General features: G+C 44.0%; 1 protein-coding gene across 5 annotated transcripts in view; it reads right to left on the bottom strand.

The window, feature by feature from the left end:
* LOC120940064 (phosphofructokinase, platelet) overlaps positions 1–22,987 on the bottom strand; it is a 154,615-nt gene that overhangs the window by 8,528 nt on the left and 123,100 nt on the right. For 3 of the 5 annotated variants that reach the window (XM_040352666.1, XM_040352664.1, XM_040352662.1), the window contains 4 exons: positions 15,011–15,163; positions 3,982–4,146; positions 2,109–2,170; positions 797–908 (listed from right to left, as the gene is read on the bottom strand). In XM_040352666.1, the coding sequence (XP_040208600.1) occupies positions 797–908; positions 2,109–2,170; positions 3,982–4,146; positions 15,011–15,163 (492 nt within the window). The remainder of the gene's footprint in view (positions 1–796; positions 909–2,108; positions 2,171–3,981; positions 4,147–15,010; positions 15,164–22,987) is intronic. The other 2 variants (XM_040352665.1, XM_040352663.1) reach the window with 1 other exon arrangement.

Below are 22,987 nucleotides of genomic sequence, written 5' to 3' on the forward strand. Positions count from 1 at the left end.
CTTGTGATCACATGCAGGATATAGGCTTCATTGACAAAATAATACTACAGCCTACAGATGGCACTTCAGCCTAAAGGTTGAAATGTTTATCCGTTTTATACCGGAAATGTCAGATACAATTACAGTATTAAAAAAATGCTAAATTAATTTAGGAAAAGACAATATCTATCCAACTATATATATATATATAGAGATAGATAGATATTTTTATATATATATATATATATATATATATAAAAATATATAGATAGATCAATATATATATATATATATACTGTATATAGATATGTTATATCATTATGCATTCCCCACCCTAAAATTGAAAAAGAAACTCTGATCCTTTTTTAACAGTGTACCAAATATAAGCCCTTATATGTCCTTAAAGAAATTCAAACATTATTCAGGTATGCATATTAGTGGTATCGATGTCAAATTTGTCGACACAAACTTATTTAGAGACAGTTTACAGGCATACAGGAGGCGAAACTGCCGCCTCTTGCACTTCTGTTTTACAATCCCTAGGGGGATTTTTTTTTAATCCCAATGGGGATTTTACATTAAACTGCCACACCACAACTACCAAAGTCACATCTGACATGCAGTTGCAGTGTGATCCTCCTGGCTTCAGTGGGCGAGTTTAATAGGCAGTGCCACCTCTGAAAATTGACATGCTGAATAAAAATTGCTGCATTGCAAAGCATCACGGCCATGGCAATGTAAACAGACCCAAGAGGCCACTATGTCACACTGTAGGTGGACAGGCAGGGTGACGGTAAAAATGAGGATAGTACAGCACCTGCTGCATGTGTCCGAGTACATTCTTTCTGCAGTCAAAGACGCCCCTTCCCTCCTCCGAGTACAGCTGGTAGATGAAATCCGTGGTGTAGTTCTCATTAGAGTTTTCATTCCTTGTTAAATAAAACAAATATATGATTCCATGTGAGCAATAAATATGCAGGAAAGTTGGGACACTTTACAGTAAATATTGGAACAAACAGTGAGTCTCACGAAGTGCCTGTATTGCCCATAACAAATCACATTGTGGTTGTAACTTCCTCCTCCTGGAACAGTGAGACTTAAAGTAGAAGTCCATGCAAAAACTAAAATTCCTGCATCTATAGACACCAACATTCTAACACTAACCTTCTCTATCCCTGTAAAGAAAAAATTTGTAGACATACATTTTTTGAAGCCGATCTGACACGCTTTGACCGGATCCCACGCTGGTCTGTCAGCCGCGGCTTCACTGTGTAGTCGGGTGCAGAGGAGACGGACAACAACAGAAGCCCCATAGTAACTCTATGGGTGACGTTACTTCCCATTCATTTCACAGCCGTTGGCGTCCTCTGCAGAGCTTTCGCCACTGGGGATCGGGTCGGAGCGGGTCAGATCGGCTTCCAAAAAAGTATGTATACAATTTTTTATTTACAGCGATAGAGAGGTTAGTGTAAGACCAGTGGAGTCTATAGATGCAGGGATTTTAGTTTTTGCATGGACTTCCACTTAAGGCTGGCCATAGATGGATCATTTTATTTTGTTTAACCAGTTGGATGAACAAAAAACTGACCTGATTCTCCCATCCACACATTTGAGCTAGATGGGGGAATCCTCCCAGATGTGTCATTGCATTCTGGCAATGGGGAGGTTACCTGGCCATCAGAATACACACATCAGTGCTACAGGCTACAGCTATAATCTCCAGGGCTGATCGAGAGGAAGTATTCCAGCAGGGCAGTTATACAGAAATCGATTGGAAGAGCAACCTCTGTACAACCACAGTGCCCATACATGGATCGAAATTCAGCCAGTCCTTCCTGAACCAGACAAACTTTGATCCATCTTTGAGCAGTTTTAATGGAAAGGGTCCAGAGACAACAACCCTGATTGGGATATCTCACTGCAGGTGTCAGAAATGTTTAGACACCAGCAGTAAGTTGGAAGATGATTCTACTTTTCAAAATTTACCTAGAACAGAAGAATACATTTTTTTGAGTAGAGTGACCCTTGAAATCAGAATTCTGGACTGCAGTATTGACCACAACCTTGCCCACCACCCCGTCTAGTTTCACCCCTGCAGTCTAAGGTTTTTATGTTGCTGCTTTCTGTACCTTAGTACAAGGCCTCGTTGGATGCATGTCTTCATCTTTTCTGTCAAGTGCTCTACATTTGCCTAGAAGATTAAATAATAATGCAGATATAATAAAGAGTTATTATAGGCAGACCTAAACTTTATTTCTTGTAATGTGCAGGTAAAAACAGGTGACCCTGGGGCAGAATTTGTATATCGCCGGTGTCCGGTACCACTGTGATCATATCTTGTAAACATTTTCCTATACATTAACATTTATTAAACCTTTATGTAGTTCGCAGTCTTCCTCAGTATACCGCCTAAGTCCTGTCCCCACTTTTTACTTGCCCCATCTTAATCTAAGGTAATCGCGTTCTGCGATCCACTGACCAAAATCTGGTCAAGGTGCCAAAAACCAAATACAAGTCCAAAGGAGAAAGAAGGTTTGCTTTTCAGGGTCCTAGACTATGGAACGCTTTACCAACCAGCTTTCGGTTGGAGGAAAACCACCTGACTTTCAGAAGACAGATCAAAACTCTGCTCTTTTGATGTCATGAGACACGAAACATCAAGCGCCCAGAAGCGATTCAGTTCGCATGTGCCGCGCTATATAAGTTTTTTCATTCATTCATTTTTCATTCATTCATTCATTCATGAGAACCAAATAGGCTTAAAAAAATTTAGGAGATCATTTTTTTTTCAGGTATCCCTGTTATAGTTTTTTAAATAAAGTGAGGTGTTTAGCATATATGTTTTTTATAGGGCTGCAGAAATTAACGATTAATCCTTTGATTAATCGTACATTTTTTTGATCGATCAAAATTATTTTGATCGATTACTCACCTCTTCATTTTCACTTTTGGGGCTGTTAAAAAATGCCTAACTTGGAAGTAAGCCCAAAACAGTATGTAGTTTGATGGGGATATTGAACGTACTGCAACTCTAAAACAAGTCCCTTATCGAAGAAAAGCCCCACCACAATCTGAAGCCTCGTACACACGACCGAGGAACTCGTCGTAAATGAAACATCGTTTTCCTCGACGAGTTCTTTGTTAGGCTTGTCGAGAATCTTGACAAGCTTTCTTTGCGTACACACTGTCAAGACAAAATCTCGTCGTTCTCAAACGCGGTGACGTAAAACACGTACGACGGCACTATAAAGGGGAAGTTTGATTCCACTGGCGCCACCCTTCTGAGCATGTGCGGGTTTCTAAGCATACACACGAACGTGTTTCTTGTCGAAAACCAGCCCGACAAAGAAATTGAGACTCCCGACGAGGAAAAAGAGAACTTGTTCTCTTTTTTTTTCATTGAGTTCGACGACAGTTTTTTTCTCGATGAAAAACATACACACGACCGTTTTCCTCTACAAAAAAGCTCTGCCACCAAGTTTCTTGATGGATTCTGTCGAGGAAAACGGTTGTGTGTACGAGGCCTTAGATTTGGGCCAATGTTCCTCTTGAAATATTACAGTTGGACCCAGTGGGAATTTTGGGTTGAAGGGAATTTGAGACATCAGACCCCATACGGATAAGATAGAGGCTGTATTTCATGCTCCTTTAATTTTTTACCACAACAGGTGTCCTCTCTGAAAGATTTACCTTCACCCTTTTGGTGACAACGTTAAAATGCTGGATTTACCCTCACTTTTTATTTTGGTAACAATGGTCAACAAAACAAATAGAGAGAGTGAAACTACCTAGTGGGAACACAGATAGCAAATGCAATTAGACCGGGGCTCTAATCCTTCCCTGATCTATTCAAGATGTAAAAAAAAAAAGTATTGGCTTTATGTACCCTTTGAGGTAAACACTGCATAAATAATTTAAAATATGTAAGATAAACTAGAATTACAAAATTCTATGTTAAACAGAAAATTTTGCAGGTTTTATAGTAAGTGTATAGATAATTACCTGGAGTTCCCGAATGTCAAATTGCTCCTCGAAGATGTAAGCAGCATCAGCACCCGCGGCAAGGCCACCCATGTTGGCCAGGTATCCACAATATCCGCCCATTGTTTCAATGATGAAGACTCGCCTCTTTGTTCCACTGGCAGATTGTTTGATGCGATCACATGTCTGATGAAAATGTACATGGGGTCAATACCGTTCTTAGCGTGTACAGATAATGCCCACATCATGTAATAACAGCATACACACAGAGCGTAAACTGCATGGATGGGTGTGCCTATGTACTAAACTAAGGAATTCAAACACATAAGATATCACTGACAGATCATCTATACTACAAATGTACACACACTGATGTGGAAGTATGAGGTCTGGATGTCATATGGTGATATTTGTGGGTGGATTGATTACCTGTTAACTTTCCATAGGATTAATCATTTTGTTCAGCCAGACTGTTGACTCGCCTCTGCCATGCTTTACAGCCAGCCTGACTCAATTTCCTGTTGTAGATGTGTAGCTTTGTATGTCACCTGCCATTATTAACACAATGGTGAGATCCACTGTGTGCTCCTGGGGGCTGCTTCCCCTATGCCTAGTATTCACCTCCAGCTCTTAGGGTCTGTAAGTATATTACAGTATATTACACTAACAGCACTGTGCAATGTGATGGAGACCGACTGGCTTCCAATGTAGATTGTACAATGTCCCACTTGCTGCTGTCGGCTGATATCACTCAGCCGCTGGTCCAGGCTCTGGTATGATCCCAACTTTACAGTCAGGATCCACCCAGATGCCTGTACCAGCCATTGTCTCAGCCTCTCAGCGAGCTGCCGGGAGCCTAAGCCAGCCGCTCACGCCCCCCTGTACAGCCTGGAGCTCCAGTGAGCGCTGGAGGGGCAGAGCAGAGAACCGGTGGCTGACAATCACCAGCTCTCTGCAGACTGAGAACCAAGCGATCAGCAGTCTTTGATCGCTCAGTTCTCAATCTTAGAAGCAGCGGGGGACAGATGCTGCATTGGACCGATGCTGGTTTCCACTTAGGTGAGTATATATAAGAACCCCATACATCTCTTTTTAAGCCACTGTATTAGGGAAGGCCAACTATTCCCCTGAGAAAATAGGGCCCATTTACACCTAACCAGTACACTGTGAAGTGTTTAACACTCATATGTATACTTGCTCTGAGGCTGCCCATTCATTTGAATAGGCTGGCAAGAAACCAAAGTGGACTGAAAATTGGACATTCACAAATTTTGGTAATGCAGCACATGGTAGTGCATTGTTGTGCGCTACAAATCAGGTCCGTTCCCTTAGGGCTGGTACACACTATGAGAAAACGATTGTTCGATTTTCCTCATTGTTTCGCAGCAAGTTGGAACCAAGGAAGGAAATAATGTACGAAAATTCTCATATGACAAAGGCTTTTTTTTTTTTGTACATGCGCCTTTCATTTCTGACTTTTCTTGTATGAAAACGGTAAACATTAAACGAAAATTGTTTGCTCTGTTCACAAACAAGAAATATGTCAGCGTTTATCCCTTCTTTAAATGTTTGTTTGCAAAATCTGAATCGGATGTCGAAAGTTGTGTACACAAGATATGAAAATCTAACAAACCTGCCTCGTACGGAATTTTTGTTCTGATTTTCGCATAGTGTGTACTTACCTTTAGTGTGTTGAGGTCCATTGAACACATGTGTATGGGTGCTGTTGGTGTGTTTTACCACAATGCATATATGTGAATGGGCCCCAAGTGTTTAATACAAAAATAGCTTGTACTTTGCCATTTGCTGTCATAACTATTTTAGAATTGAATACAAAAAAATAAATACTTTTTAGGAAATGTTGCCAGTGACTGAGAATAAAGGAACTCGTAAATATACCTGATAAAAAAAACGTGTTTATTTGCCTGAGTGAATTCCCTGAGCCCTGCCCATTGTGGAAACGTTTCCTCTTCAATAAGGACAGGTGGAAAGTATGAATACAACTGTAAATACTGCAATTAATAGCTTAATTTGATATAATCCTTTCTCTCTAGGTGAGCAAACAGATCCTTTTGTATGAGCTTATTAACCAGCTAGATGAATGTGTGAGCTGACATGAGGTGTAACACCTTCCTCGGAGCACTAGATGGCAGTCAAAGGAAATGTGACTCATCTCTATGTAGATGATGAAATGTGTCCGGAAATACTTTTCTTTTCTAGGTCATTACTAAAAACTACAATCCATAGCCTACAGGGATTATATATATACACAATATCCTCACACTTCTGTTATATATTACTCATATCAAGCTGTTCATCATGTCATAACATGAATAATTGAATTTATAATCACGGAAGTTACTTTGACAGCGATCTTCCTCATGACAAAGAATAAAAAGAGCTGAGTAATCTGTAAACCAGGAGCAATTACTTTATACAATGATAAATAATAAGAATAATAAAAAAGGATAATGTAATAAAAGTAACGTCAAAGCAATACTTTGGGAGTACTCCAATTCTTGAAGTCTCTGGAGGACGTAGATGCCTCTCTCTCGGATATTGATATAGTCTACCTGTCAATGCTCTGAAGCAGTGGTCATCAACCTGTCCTCAGGGCCCACTAACAGGCCAGGTTTTATGTATTACCTTGGGGAGATGCAGACTAGAATACTGCAATCACTGAGCAGCAAATTATATCCCCTGTGATGTATTTCAGTTATCTTGCAAACCTGGCCTGTTAGTGGGCCCTGAGGACAGGGTTGATGATCACTGCTCTGAAGGACTACATAACATATTTAAGATACCAGTGTTCCGTCAGATTAGGTGACCCATCACAATTTGGTACATCTCGCACTCGGCCACACTACGATCGGATATTCCGACAACAATTGTGTGACGGACGTGTTTTGTCAGATAATCCAACCGTTTGTACGCTCCATCGGACAATTGTCAGAATTTCCGATAACAAATGTTGGATAGCCATTTTTTTTCAAATTGTCCGACAACAAATGCGTTCCGTCTGATTATCCGTCTGTACACAAGTCCGTCCGACTAAAATCCAAAGTACAAACACGAATGCTCCGAACCAATGCTAACCATGAGACATTAGCAGAAGTTGCCCAAAGGGTGGCGCTAAAAAGCAGAAAAAAACACATAGGGCCTAATTCACAAAAACCCGGCGCAACGTAACTTTTGCCATTTAAGTTACACCGCCGCAAAATCTCTACCTAAGTGCCCGATCCACAAAGCACTTACCTAGAAATTTTGAGCGGTTTAACTTAAATCCGTCCGGCGCAAGGCGTTCCTAATTTAATGGGGCGAGTCCCATTTAAATTAGGCGCGCTCCCGCGCCGGACGTACTGCGCATGCTCCCGACATCATTTTCCCGACGTGCTTTGCACGGTTTTACGTTGCGCCGGGTTTTGAGAATCGCGACGGGCGTAAACAAAAAAAAACGAGTTGCGGCGGAAAAAAAAAAAAAAAATTACAGCGACGCGGGATAGAAGGGTCTACTTTTACAAGGTGTAAACAGTTTAGGCCTTGTAAAAGCAGCCCTAATATTGCGACGGCAAACTAATACTTACGGAGAAAAAACGAAGCGTAAAAGCTTTGTGGATCTCCGTAAGTGCTAATTTGCATACCCGAAGCGGCATTTCGACGAGAAATGCCCCCAGCGGTGGATGCGGTACTGCATCCTAAGATCCGACAGTGTAAGTCTCTTACACATGTCGGATCTTCTGCCTATCTATGAGAAACTGATTCTGTGGATCAGTTCCAAAGATAGAAACAGGTATATGCCGGCGTATCAGTAGATACGCCGGCGTATCCCTTTTGTGGATCAGGCCCATAGTTTTGTGTATTAAAGTTCTGCCGTCTGTATGCAGAACAAGTTCACGGCCAACACCCTTCAGACAAAAATCCACGGGTTTGTCCGATGGAAATCCGATTGTGTGTACGAGGCTTAAGCCTAGTCTGAAGTCGCCAAGCGGACATCTTTTTACACCCACCGAAATCTTGCGTTTCACACTTATTTTTACTACTAAACTGAGCTTATATCGTGGAATACAGTATTTAGAAGTCTGTGACACTGTTTTGATGTTGAATTTTAAAAGCAGCGGTCTTCTGTCAGATCAGCAATCATTTAAAAAAAAATTAAATTCAACATCAAAACAGTCAAACAGGCTTCTAAATACTGTATTTCACGATATAAGCTTAGTTTAGTGGTAAAAATAAGTATTAAATGCAAGATTTTGGTGGGTGCAAAAAGATGTCCGCTTGGCGACTCCAGACTGTAGGCTTACTGCGGACGAGTGCGGGTAGACTTAGATGGCCGCGCCGAAACGTCATTTCCGTTACAAATTTTGACGGGTTGCCTAATCTGACGAAACACCGGTATAACCCTTGAATACATTTTGTAAGGTTCATTTATTGCATGCTAAGTAATGCAGACGTGTGACAGTTTCTCAACAAAACCAAAGTATTCTTCCTGACATATACCTTTACATTTTCCCCCACAATCCCGACACTGGGCCGGATTCAGCAAGAATTTACGCCGGCGTATCTATAGATACGCCGCCTAAATTCAAAGCTGCGCCGGCGTATCTTCTTTCTGTATTCAGAAAGCAAGATACGCTGAAATTAGGCTAAGATCCGACTGGCGTAAGTCTCTTACGCCGTCGTATCTTAGGGTGCATATTTACGCTGGCCGCTAGGTGGCGCTTCCGTCGTTTTCGGCGTAGACTATGCAAATGACCTAGATACACCGATTCACAAACGTACGTGCGCCCGGCGGAATTTTTTTGCGCTGTTTGCATAAGGCTTTTCCGGCGTAACGTTGCTCCTGCTTCTATGAGGCGTACGCAAAGTTAAGTATGGACGTCATCCCCGCGTCAAATTTTTTACGTTGTTTGCGTAAGTCGTTTGCGAATAGGACTGGACGTAATTTACGTTCACGTCGAAAGCAATGACGATTTGCAGACGTCATTTGGAGCATGCGCAGTGGGATACGTCCACGGACGGCGCATGCGCCGTTCGTTAAAAACGTCAAAAACATGGGGTCACTACTATTTTACATAGTACACACCCCCAACTAGCCTATTTTGAATTAGGCGGGCTTACGCCGGCCCAGTTACACTGCGCCACCGTAAGTTTCAGCGCAAGTTCTATGTGAATACACAACTTGCTGCTCAAACTTACGGTGGCGTAGTGTATCTGAGATACGCTACGCCCGCCTAAAGATAGGCGCTTCTCTCTGAATCCGGCCCACTGTCTTTACTCAGACATCGTCCTAAGTTAGCATTTACTTCTTGGAGTAGGATAGATGACACAGTCAAGTAAATCCTGGTGCTTACACAGTAGTATGTGAAGTAGTATGGATTTACTAGTGTGTGCACAGATTATCTAACATAGATCCAGGCTCCTTCTGTTACCTTTTATCTTATGAAATGCCAGAAAGTAAAGCTGGTAATACACCAGAATTTACTTTGACTGTTCATACGGAAATTCAGAAAATTTGTTGGAGCATTCCATAGTACCATTATGAAATAAATATATTTCACATGAGCACCCTGAAAAGTTTCACTCCCTTACCATGCCAATGCTTTGAACTCTATGTTCAATTTCTGGACGCAGATGCACATTATAATAAGTATGATTTTTCCCAGCTGAAAGCCACACAAGGTTGTAAACCCTCACGGTTTTTCCCCCAATGCGAAAAACCTTCTGTAGCGCTGCAGCCCCCGTTTTACTTACCTGAAAGCTGTCATCTTCCAGCCGGGAACGAGCACACCAGCTCTAGCTGGTGTCTCGTGTCTTGATTGGATAGATTGATAGCAGTGCAGCCATTGGCTCCCGTTGCTGTCAATAAAATCCAATGACGCGGTGCCGGGGGGTGGGGCAGAGTCCTGCATTCTGTGTGAATGGACACAGATGCAGGACTCGGGAGCGCGCCCGCACGGGTGTTCACCTTAGAAGAGCGCTTCTCCAATGTGGACACTCAATGCAGGGAGGAGCCACCAGCACCGCTGAGGGACCCCAGAAGAGGAGGCCACTCTGTGCAAAACGATCTGCACAGTGGAAGTAAGTATGTCATGTTTGTTTTTTTAAAACAAGGGTTTACAACCCCTTTAACTAAAGTGAAAAAAGCTGTTCACTGCAAGGGAAAATGCACATTGCAGGGGAGTTTTCCGCAGAGAAAATGAGCAGAAGCTCTGCCGACTTCCATCATCCAATCATGTGGAAGTAAAAATACTGTGGGCCAGATTCACAGAAGTACGCCGGAGTATCTACTGATACTCCGGCGTACTTTCAAATTTGCCGCGTCGTATCTTTAGTTTGAATCCTCAAACCAAGATATGATGGCTTTTGGCTTCGATCCGACAGGCGTACGGCTTTGTACGCCTTTGGATCGTAGGTGTAATACTTCGGCGCCCGCTGGGTGGAGTTCGCATCGTTTTCCGCGTCGGGTATGCTAATTAGCTTTTTTCAGCGATTCACGAAGGTACGCGCGGCCGTCGCATTCTCTTACGTCGTCGCTAGCCGGCTTTTTCCGGCGTATAGTTAAAGCTGCTATTTCGTGGCGTATAGATAGACCTGCCATGTTAAAGTATGGCCGTCGTTCCCGCGTCAAATTTTTTAATTTTTTTTTTGCGTAAGTCGTCCGTGAATAGGAAAGGACGTAACTCACGTCGACGTTCAAAAAATGACGTTGGTGCGACGTCATTTCGCGCAAAGCACGGCGGGAAATTTCAAAACGGAGCATGCGCAGTACGTTCGGCGCAGGAACGCACCTAATTTAAATGATCCACGCCCCCTACCCGGATCATTTGAATTAGGCGGGCTTGCGCCGGAGGGATTTACGCTACGCCGCCGCAACTTTACAGGCAAGTGCTTTGTGAATCAAGCACTTGCCCGTAAAACTTGCGGCGGTGTAACGTAAATGCGATACGTTACGCCGCCGTAAATGTACCTGAATCTGGCCCTGTGTTTTTATTTTCCTTGCACGTGATTCGTTATTTTTGCAAAAAATTAAAAATATCACCACATTCGCTAAATCAACTCCCTTTACTTTTGATGCAACTGAAATATATTTATCTGATTTAAACTACGGGTTCAGTTTGGCTTTAAAGTAACTTATTTGTGTTAAATGCGGTGGGGGGAGGATTAGAAGCTCCAACAGGTTGCTCTGTCCCTGTGCGGAGATTGGACTCACTACCTATGAGTTCAGAAACTTTAGGAAATTTACCAATTTTGGACAAAGAAGGCAACAGAAACCCAATAGAGGTAATTAAGAAAATAAAAGCAAATTAAACAAAAAATTGTCTCACTATTTAATTAACTTTTAATATTCAAAGCAAACTCCCCCATCCTTGTCTCCATAGCTTTATTTTGTTGAGAAATCACTTTGAAAAAAACTCTCCTAGTATTTCTAGCCATGACCATCTTGAGTAAAGGCAGATGATTCCTATAGCGTTTACTTCCTGGAATACATCTGCCCTTAGCTCAGGCATGCAGGTGGAAGGGTGTACTTAGCTTAAATTTAATTCAACAAATTATGTGTTTTTGCTGTGTTTGCATTGAGTTTTTCCCATATCACTTCCCACTATTCTAATGATTTGTGTGTGATTTCCAGCGCGACTTTAGAAGTTCTCAAGCTGGGGTTCACAGAATTGCATGACAAAGGAAATCACTATTTATTCTGGCCCAGATTCTCGTAGAATGGAGTAAAACTACGGCGGCGTAACGTATCTCATTTACGTTACGCCGCCGCAAGTTTTACGGGCAAGTGCTTGATTCACAAAGCACTTGCCTGTAAAGTTGCGGCGGCGTAGCGTAAATCCCCCGGCGCAAGCCCGCCTAATTCAAATGATCCGGGTAGGGGGCGTGGATCATTTAAATTAGGCGCGTTCCCGCGCCGAACATACTGCGCATGCGGCGACCCTAAAATTTCCCGACGTGCATTGCGCGAAATGACGTTGCAAGGACGTCATTGGTTTCGACGTGAACGTAAATGGCGTCCAGCCCCATTCACGGACGACTTACGCAAACAACGTAAATTTTTACATTTCGACGCGGGAACGACGGCCATACTTAACATTGGTTGCCCCTTATATAGCAGGGGCAACTTTACGCGTTGCAAATCTAACGTAAACGTTGTATCTTCACTGCGTCGACCGCGCGTACGTTCGGGAATTCGCGTATTTTGCTAATTTGCATACTCGATCGGGAAAACGACGGAGACGACACCTAGCGGCGAAAAAAAAAATTGCATTCAAGATCCGACAGCGTAAGAGCCTTACGCCTGTCATATGTAATGGTTATTTATGCGTAACTGATTCTAAGAATCAGTCGCATAGATACGACGGCCCAGATTAGGACTTACGACGGCGCACATGGCGTTGCGCCGTCGTAAGCCCTTTCAGAATCTGGGCCTCTGACTTCAGTGCAATTTAAGCCCCATAGACTTCTATGTTATCTTGCAGAAGAGTCACAACAGCATAAATAAGCATTCCTCCGCAGCTTTGATTTTTTTTTTTTTAACCCTTACCTCTCCTCCCTGGTCATCCTTGCTGCCAAAAGGCTAGGTTTACACTGATGCGGCTTTGATCATTCCTTCCTTCGATCGATCAAAAGACAGGATCAATCACTTGGGTCAATCGATCAAAGGAAGGGTTCAATCGATCGAAGGAAGGCTCCACAATCGCAGCTGTATTAAAATCATTGATAACGGATGTCCAGGGAAGAGAGGTTAGGGTAATAAAAAACAAACAAAAAAACAGCTCATCAAAGCACAGGAATAAGTGACAGAATCTGCGCTGTGCTTAAACAATTAAAGATGTGAGGCAGCTGGCATTAAAGGCGGTATAGTGGGCCTATATGAACGTTTATATCAAATGCAGTGCCAACAAATATATACCGTAAGTGACAATTAAATCACAGTAATAATAGATTTAAACAACAAATTGATTCCCACAAAGTCCAAAATAAATCTGTATGTGAACAAGTGTGGTCACTCTGGTGAGTACAGGTATATAACGTGTTCCGATAGTTGTCCACCACCTTCAGGTAAAGTTCAAACTCACCAGAAATAAGCTGGGGACACCTATTTTTTATATATAGGAGAGACGCCAAGACCAAATTGACCGCATTGATAACATCCTATTGGACGAAATACGTTAGGGGCTGGATATTTGGTACTAACGTCTCGCCGCTGAGCGATTCGGGTTTGCCAGTGGCTATACATGTGAGTTTTTACTTGTGTTTTACACTGTTTTTATCTGGATAATACTCAAATAAACATACTATACTATTGAATATCCATCTGGGATCCTTGTGAGCTTTATTTATCCGTAGCAAGAGCCTGCCTCAAGGTACCAGTGGAGCTGCAACGCTGCCACGCTTCCAGGGGGATTTCCATATGTGTCAAAAGGCACACATGCTACTGTCACAGCAGCCATTATTTCTGGTGAGTTATCAAGGGGTCGATTTGGGCTGGTGCTCAATATTTTTTTTTTGGGGGGGGGGGGGTAAACCAATGGGAATGGGGCGGCGATCAGAGGCCTCCTTGCCTTAGGAAGGAGGCAGATCAAGCAGACATGGATCCGGGCTGCAGCTCCTCGCTTCTGGGCCATTGCTTTTCCTTCAGGCCGACCAGGAAGTGGGTCCTGACTGAGACCTGATTGGCCGAGAGTCCTAAGACTCTCTGGCCAATCAGGTCTCAGGAACTAATTGGCTGGGAGGAGAATCAGGAAGACAATAGCGAATATTAATTATCAATTGATCTGCGCCCCGAGCCCACCCTTTTTTAAGCCAATTAGATCCTCAGACTCTAATCATGTGCTTCAAATAAAAAAAAACATTGAAATCCATGTGTCCGGCACCCCGCATGTAGATTAGGGGGCCGGACGCATGTATGGGGGGGCGGCACCCTGCACCCCCTATGGACAGCCCACCACTGGTACCTGCACTCACCAAAGTGATTACACCAGACTCTCTTACATTTTTATTTTTTCATGTTCACATACAGATTTATTTTGGACTTTGTGGGAATCCATTTGTTGTTTAAATCTATTATTACTGGGGTAAATTCAGGTAGGGGCGCGCAATGATACGGCGCCGCCGTAACTTACAGGAGCAAGTGCTGTATTTACAAAGCACTTGCTCCGTAAGTTGCGGCGGCGTAGCGTAAAAGGGGCCGGCGTAAGCGTGCATAATTCAAATGTGGAAGGGGGGGCGTGTTTTATGTAAATTTATGATGACCTGACGTGATTGACGTGATGCGCCGTCCGTGTACATATCCCAGTGTGCATTGCTTCCAAGTACGGCACAACGACGTATTGGTTTCGACGTGAACGGAAATTACGTCCAGCCCTATTCGCGAACGACTTACGCAAACGATGTAAAAAATTCTCTGTGGATCTACCCCACTGTGATTTAATTGTTACTTATAAATTTGTTGGCGCTGCATTTGATATACAAACATAAAAGCATAGGAATACTTCTTATCTATGCTGTTGCGACTTCTGTGAGATAACATAGAAGTCTATGGGGCTTAAACTGCACTGAAGTCCACCAGGAACCTTTTCCAAAATCGTAGTGCGCTGAGTTGATTAGAAGTGCACCGTTGACTATAATGTGATTTCCCTTGTCATGCGATTCTATGAACCTGGGCTTAAGGACTTGCCACAGGTGCTTTGTGTTTTTCATTCATTTTTAATGCAGTTCCAATTCAATGGAGGGAATGCGTTTTTGGTGCAGTTTTTTTTACCAGGCCAAACAAGCAGAATTTTTTTTAACCGCAACTGAAGCGCAATGGACCAGTGTGAGGAGCTACATAGCTTCCATTTTTCTTCTGCTTTTTTAACTGAACAAAAATGGATCAGTGTGAAAGCAGCCTAAGGATTACAAATAGTCACTGTTGATTGAGATAGTTTAGTTACACTTTAGGTTCTTTTTTCACTTTAGCTTCACTTTATACCATATACATGTATTTCATTTTTTTAAGTCTAATGGTCCTTAACATAACTACTTATCTTCAAAGTCAGCACCTTACCTCCATAATGGCATTGAGAGCAGTGTCAGCGCCAAGACTTAAGTCATTGCCAGGGATATTGTTGCTAATGGTGGCAGGCACCATGCACATGGGGATGCAAAATTCTTCATAAGTGGATCGCGCCCCTGCTAACTCCAGCATACCTTCAAAAGCCTGAGGTGGTATTAGGAATATGTGTTTAGCGAATGGTTAAAGGACGCAGTGTTAGTGGCTCCTTCTGTGTGGTGGGAGCTGTGGCTTCCCACAGGCTCGGGGAGTCTACAGGGCAATGCTCTCCGGATCTCGCCCAATGGTTGGAAGTTGACTGTTGATTCCGCAGCGGCACACTTTACTGACGCAGCACAGTTTGAGTGCCCAGACTAAAGTGCATGGCATTGGCGCATTTTAGTTCTGAAGTGGTTTTAGAAACTCCCATGCAGAGCAAAAGTAAAAGTTAACCACAGTTATGGAAAAATCACAATGTTTTAAGCATGGAGATAGTCAGCAAAGGTGGAGAAAGCAATGTTAGTTTATTCTTTCCTAAGATTCCTATTATTGTTATAATTGATTTATTAGTGCCTTTATTATCTAAATTCATAGGGGAAGCATTATTGCTGCTTAATAATACAATTAAAGTGCAATGGAAGAGGAGTATAAAAATTAATAGACATTTAATAAGAAGTGCAATGGAAGAGGAGATAAACTAATAGGCGTTAGTACCATCATAGCATTTATAATTGTTATTCAGCAAAGTGACACTTTCCTTTCATTATAGTCCAATCAAGAGGCAATGTGCAGTGAGCAAAATTAATAAATGGTCCACATAAACTTATTATTTAATAAAGATACAAGGACGTAACTTATCTAACCTTGCCAATATTGTATATGATTAAAAACAACAGATTCCCTGTAGGCTCCATAAAGACCCACAATGCACTGGGGACCACAATTTACAATGCTGTGTTCCTAAACCATGGAATATCCAGGTATCTATCCTTAGAATACATAAAATAATCCCACAAGGGGAGGAGCTGGGGAAGATTGGTGGGACTATGCGATACCAAACAAAGAAGGGATTATGTATCAAAAAGGTAGTGCAAGCTTAAAAGTTACAGTATTTTATTAAAGTGGTTGTGAAGTCAGAAGGTAAACAACCCCCCCCCCCCCCCCAGGTCCACACTCAGCCTCTCCACAGTGACGATCCCCCCGCACTCAAACCTCCACGGTGAAGGCCCCCCCCACACTCAGTCTTTCCACGGTGAAGGTCCCCCCTGCACTCAGTCTTTCCACGGTGAAGGTCCCCCCGCACTCAGTCTTTTCACGGTGAAGGTCCCCCGCACTCAGTCTCTCCACGGTGAAGGCCCCCCCCCCTGCACTTAGTCTTTCGACGGTGAAGGTCCCCTCGCACTCAGCCTCTCCATGGTGAAGGTCCTCCCGCACTCAGTCTTTCCAAGGTGAAGGTCCCCCTGCACTCAGTCTTTCCACGGTGAAGGTCCTCCCGCACTCAGTCTTTCCAAGGTGAAGGTCCCCCTGCACTCAGTCTTTCCACGGTGAAGGTCCTCCCGCACTCAGTCTTTCCACAGTGAAGGTCCCCCTGCACTCAGTCTTTCCACGGTGAAGGTCCCCCACACTCAGTCTTTCCACGGTGAAGGTCCCCCTGCACTCAGTCTTTCCACGGTGAAGGTCCCCCCGCACTCAGTCTTTCCACAGTGAAGGTCCCCCCTGCACTCAGTCTTTCCACGGTGAAGGTCCCCCTGCACTCAGTCTTTCCACGATGAAGGTCCCCCACACTCAGTCTTTCCACAGTGAAGGTCCCCCCTGCACTCAGTCTTTCCACGGTGAAGGTCCCCCCTGCACTCAGTCTTTCCACGGTGAAGGTCCCCCACACTCAGTCTTTCCACAGTGAAGGTCCCCCCTGCACTCAGTCTTTCCACAGTGAAGGTCCCCCCTGCACTCAGTCTTTCCACAGTGAAGGTCCCCCCTGCACTCAGTCTCTCCACGGTGAAGATCCCCCTGCACTCAGTCTTTCCACGGTGAAGGTCCCCCTGCACTCAGTCTTTCTACGGTGAAGATCCCCCCACCTTCAGTCTTTTCACAGTGAAGGTCAGTCTTTCCACGATGAAGGTCCCCCCCCCCGCACTCAGTCTTTCCACAGTGACGGTCCCCCTGCACTCACGCTTCCATGGTGACAGCCCCCCCGCACTCATCCCTCCACGGTGACGGTCCCCCCGCACTCACCCCTCCACGGTGACAGTCCCCCCACACTCACCCCACTCGATGAGACAGTCCCCCCACACTCACCCCTTCACGGTTTCTCCTCCCGAAACAAACCCCATCTGTCTCCTGTACTAATTGGTCGGGAGGAGAAGCCAGAAGACAATAGCGAATATTAATTCACTATTGTCACAAGTGGGTGGCCCAAAGACATGGATGAGCGAGTTTGGGGTGGAGGAACTTGACTGGCCTGCAAAGAGTCCTGACCCCAACCCGATAGAAAACCTTTGGGATAGATTAGAATGGAGACTGCAAGCCAGGCCTTCTAGTCCAACATCAGTGCCTGACCTGACAATGCACTTCTGGAGGAATGGTCAAACATTCCCATAGACACACTCCTAAACCATGTGGACAGCCTTGCCAGAGTTGAAGCTGTAATAGCTGCAAATGGTGGGCCAACTCAATATTGAACCCTACAGACTAATGCTGGTCATACACTATACGAAAAATCGGAGAACCCATTTTTGAAAAACGAACATTCGGCCGTGAGCGATAGTGCCTACAGGTAATGACCGATAAATATTTTAGTGGACATAAATTAATCCATTTTTTGTTTGTTTTTTTACATATACCTAGTGCAAACATTTCGGATGGGAAACACATTAACCTTTCAATTTATCATTCGTTTTGCAGAACATTTCCAAACCTGTCCTTCGTTTTTTCGGCTCAAAAATGTCCTAAAGATTATTGATTTTGTGCCCACTAACTGGCCGAAAAACCAACGAACTGTCTAAATTACTGAATTTTGACCAATTTTTCATATAGTGTTTGGCCAACAAAAGACTGGCATGCCATTAAAATTCATGTGGATGTAAAGGCAGGCGTCACAATACTTTTGGTAACATAGTGTATATTTGTGTGTGTGTACACAGTTACGTCCTTGTAGTGATTATATTATTTAGTAACACATTCATATTTTTTAATTCAGGTTAAGAAGCTTTGTTACTTTTTTTATTTGTTTTTCATCCATAATTAAAAGTGACTTAATGATCAGCACTTCTGTCTTGTAGCAATGGGGTCATTGGTTTGACTTTTAACCAGCATGCTACCTGCATGGAGTGTACATATTCTCCCTTTGTTTGCATGGGTTGGCTCCAGTTTCCTCCCACACTTCAAAGTTATGCTGGTAGGTTCATTGGCTCCTGTCTAAATTGGACTTAGTAGCCGGGATTCAGAAAGGACTTACGACGGCGTATCTCCAGATACGCCGTCGTAAGTCCAAATGTGCGCCGTCGTATCTTTCCGCGTATTCTGGAAATCAGATACGCCTGAATTTGGCCAAGATACGACCGGCGTAAGTCTACTACGCCATCGTATCTTGGGTGCATATTTACGCTGGCCGCAAGGGGCGCTTCCGTAGATTTACGCGTCAAATATGCAAATGACCTAGATACGCTGATTCACAAACGTACTTGCTCTCGTCATATTAAGCTACGCCGTTTACGTAAGGCGTACGTTCGGCGTTAGTTTACCCCTCATAAAGCAGGGGTAAGCCATGTTAAGGGAACAGCGTCGTATTTGACGTTGTTTACCTAAGTCGTACGTGAATGGGGCTGGGCGTAGGTTACGTTCACGTCGAAAGCATTGAAACAACGTATCTTAGGGAGTATTTGCGACGTGATCCTGAGCATGCGCGCGCATGCGCCGTTCGATCAGCCATTCATTTACATCGGGTCACGTTTCATTATAATACAACACGCCTACTACGTTACGCCGGCGTACATATGGGAGCAAGTGCTTTGTGAATACAGTACTTGCCTCTCAATGTTACGACGGCGAATCCCGGCCAGTATGTGTATGCATGCGATACGAAGTAGGGATTTTGATTGTAAGCTTCTTGAGGACAGGGACTGATGTGAATGTACAGTATGTAACTCGCTATATAACTACCTCTAATAAATAACATCAGAACTGGCCAGAGTCAAGTGCAATCAGAGTTGAGTAAAGAAGGGAAAAGTAAGCTTCTGCATTCAGTGCAGCTTCATATAGAAATGGACCCAATGGAACCTTTACAGAAGTACAGTGGAACCTCGGATTACAAGCATAATTCATTCCAGGAGAATTCTCGTAATCCAAAGTACACGTATATCAAAGCTAGTTTCCCCATTGAAGTCAATGGAAACGAAAATAATTTGTTCCGCATTGACTTCAATGGCATGCAATACCGAATGTGACCAGAGGTTAGGGGGCGCCGGAGAGCCTTGAAAACGGCCGGAAAGGCCCGAGAACACCTCGGCTGACCTTGGCAAACCTCGGATAGACTCCGTTCCCGAGGTTTGCCGAAGGCGACCGAGCTGTCCTCGGGCCTTTCCGTGCATTTCCGAACGGCGAGGTTCGGCTGCGATCAACGCCGTTTGGCTCCGCTCGTCTCCGGCGCCCCCCACCTCAGGCCAAACGCAGTACTGCACACCGCTTTGGCCTGAATTCTGCTCGTGTTGAGAGACAAAACTCGCAAACCGAGTTAGGATTTTTTTAAATACAGTGCTCGTATTGCGAAACTCTTATTAACCGCGTTACTCGCAATCCGAGGTTCCACTGTATAGGGGTTGATTTACTTAAGGCAAATAGACTGTGCACTTTGACTTCCATCATCCAATCATATGCAAGCAAAAATTCAGTTTTTAAAAAATTTCTTGCACGTGATTGGGTATTCTTTGCAAAGTTAAGCTTTCCCTCATTTACTAAGCTCTGGAGCAACTCTTTGCAAAGTGCACAGTCTGTTTGCCTTTAGTAAATCAATCTCATAGTGTCTGTGTTTGACCGGACAGATTCAAGTTTTTTTTTTTTCAAAACAGATCAGAAAAAAAAAATCAGTCTGAATCCCAACCAGGACACTACCTGCGTTGAGTTTACCTCTGGGTACACCGGTTTCCTCCCACACTCTAAAGACATGCTGGTAGGTTAATTGGCTTCTGTCTAAATTGGCCCTAGTATGTGTATGTATGAATGCAAGGTGGGGATTGTAGACTCATTGAGGGCAGGGACCGATGTAAATGTACAATATACATGTAAAGGGCTGTGTAAATTGCTGGTGAATTTGAAATGAATAAAATAAGACATTATAGTCAATTTTTACTTGCCCAATTAAAACAAACCAGTGTAGTGTCCATACAAGACAAATGAACTGATTTGTTTTAAAAGAGAATTATGGGAATAATAAAAAAAAAAAAAAACATACATACTTACCTCAGTAACACACCGATGCTGCATCTGTCCCCAGCCACCTCTCAGGCCCCGTACAGACGAGGGGACAGTCCGCTGAAAACGATCCGCCGGACCGTTTTCAGCGGACATGTCCCCTCGGAGATTTCTGTCTGATGGTTGTAAACACCATCAGACAGAAATCCGCGTGTACACGATATGCACTGACGTGGCCGCGCCGTCGCCGCGGCGACGTGCGCGGCCCTGGAAGTTCAATGCTTCCACGCATGCGTCGAATCACTTCAACGCATGCGAGGGATGGCGGCCGATCGGACGTGTCCGGTGAGTCTGTACAAACGACCGAACACGTCCGACGGACAGGCTTCCAGCGGACATGTTTCTTAGCATGCTAAGAAACATTTGTCCGCTGGAAAAAGTCCGCTCGGCCGGCAATCCGGTCGGTCGGCTGTACACACGACCAAACATGTCTGCTGAAACTGGTCAGTGGACCAGTTTCAGCAGACATGTTCGGTCGTGTGTACAAGGCCTCAGACCGAGAACTGAGCGATCAAGGACTGCTGATCCCTCAGTTCTAAGTGTTCAGTGAGCAGAGAGCGGTGACTGTCAGTGCTCACTAGAGCCCTGGGCTGTGCAGGGGGTGGGAGGAGCTGGCTCAGGCTTTCAGCCTTCAGGTCTTGACATCTGCGTGGATCCCGACATTAACCACTTGACCACCAGGCACGTAAACCCACTTAATAACCAGACCAATTTTCAGCTTTCGGTGCTCTCACAATTTGAATGACAATTACTTAGTCATACAACATTGTACCCAAATGAAATTTTTGTCCTTTTTTTCACACAAGTGGACGGAGCGATCACGTGGTAAACCGCCGCTATCAGCGGCGATTTACCATGATCCGTGATGCGCCGGTCACGGACATTCCCGTGTGCGCGCACCAGGGGGCGCGCGGGAACGCGATTCTAGGAGGACGTCCATGGTAGTCCTCCCAGAGTTAAGGAACCGCCTTGTAGACGTCTTTCGTCTATAGGGTGGTGATTAAGTGGTTAAAGTGATGTTAACTAACAGCGAGAGAACTAAGTGCACTCTTGTGACCCACAAGAGAAGTAGGACCAAAAGAGCTTTCACCCTACGTCTCTCATAATGCCCCTTAGCAGCAGATACTCCATCTTTTCTTCACTCTTTCTTCACCTGTTATGCTTTCTAAATGTGTGAAGATCTTAGTTTTTCCTTAACTGCGACCCATACGCTCATACTTGAGCCAACATGATAATAATTATATACATGTTAATACAGGGTGTATCTGTCCTTGCTTGATCTATCTATCTATCTATCTATCTATCTATCTATCTATCTATCTATCTATCTATCTATCTATCTATCTATCTATCTACCTCAATATCTCACTATCTATCCATCTATCTTGAAGTAAAAACCTAAGCAGTTCTATCCCCAGTCTTTAATGTGTGTAGTACATAAGAGAGCACACAGGCACATTAAAGATTAAAGTGGACGGAGCGATCACGTGGTAAACCGCCGCTATATATGATCCGTGATGCGCCGGTCACGGACATTCCCGTGTGCGCGCCCCAGGGGGAGCGCGGGAGCGCGATTCTAGGAGGACGTCCATGGACGTCCTCCCAGAGTTATGGAACCGCCTTGTAGACGTCTTTCATCTATAGGGTGGCACATTAAAGACTGCTCTACTTTTGAGTCTTTTTCCTCTTCCCGCAGGGCGTCCCTCTTCGGTACAACCCTTGCCAAGGCCTTGGAGGACCAGCTTTGGGGATCCCTATGAAATATGGTCCACCTGGGTTTGACCTAGGTTGACCAGAGTGCTTTGCCCCTTTCAAGAACATTTGTTCCCAGGGGGTTCAAAGATGCAGGCCTTCCCTCTTCGAAGGTTGGTCTTATTGTGTACCCTCGTACACTATTTTGTGTGCTGTGATTTCATGGTTCAACCTTTTCTGTTCTGTTTCGACAAGCCTTGCTCTACATCACAATGTGAAATGACGAGCACTTCCTTTGCACACTGGTGGTGTTGATGCTGCTTCTACTTTGTAAAAGAACTGGTTTCATGGGATACCACTGATGGAATGTTGGTTGGCAGCATTCACTAGCATTACAAAGACATGACAACCATTCAGCCGTTCAGTATATTGCACTAATGAGCAAGCTAAGGTTTTTTTCTAATGCCTAGCAGCCTAGAGATTTAAAGACGAGCACTACAAGCAGCAGACAGCATGGAGGGACTATGAGCAGAGAAATATTGAAGGCAAGAGTGGATTAAATAAAGTGCAAATAGCATAAGCAATATACGTCATGCAGCATGCAAGTACTTACCTGTATGGACAGTCATCTGTGTGTTTATTTATCAGAGCTTGTAGAAAATAAATCAGCCCTACAGAATCACAGCCGTCATTGTCTTCACTTGAACAACTGATATATGTTTTTACTACAGGATTTAATGTATTATTAAATTATTATTTATTTTAGATAGAGTAAGAGAGGGTTATAACCTGTCAGATTATTTTTCACCATCTGTGTCCCATTGCAGAGATTTC

Source organism: Rana temporaria, chromosome 5 (assembly GCF_905171775.1).
Source record: "Rana temporaria chromosome 5, aRanTem1.1, whole genome shotgun sequence".
NCBI classification, from domain to species: Eukaryota; Metazoa; Chordata; class Amphibia; order Anura; family Ranidae; genus Rana; species Rana temporaria.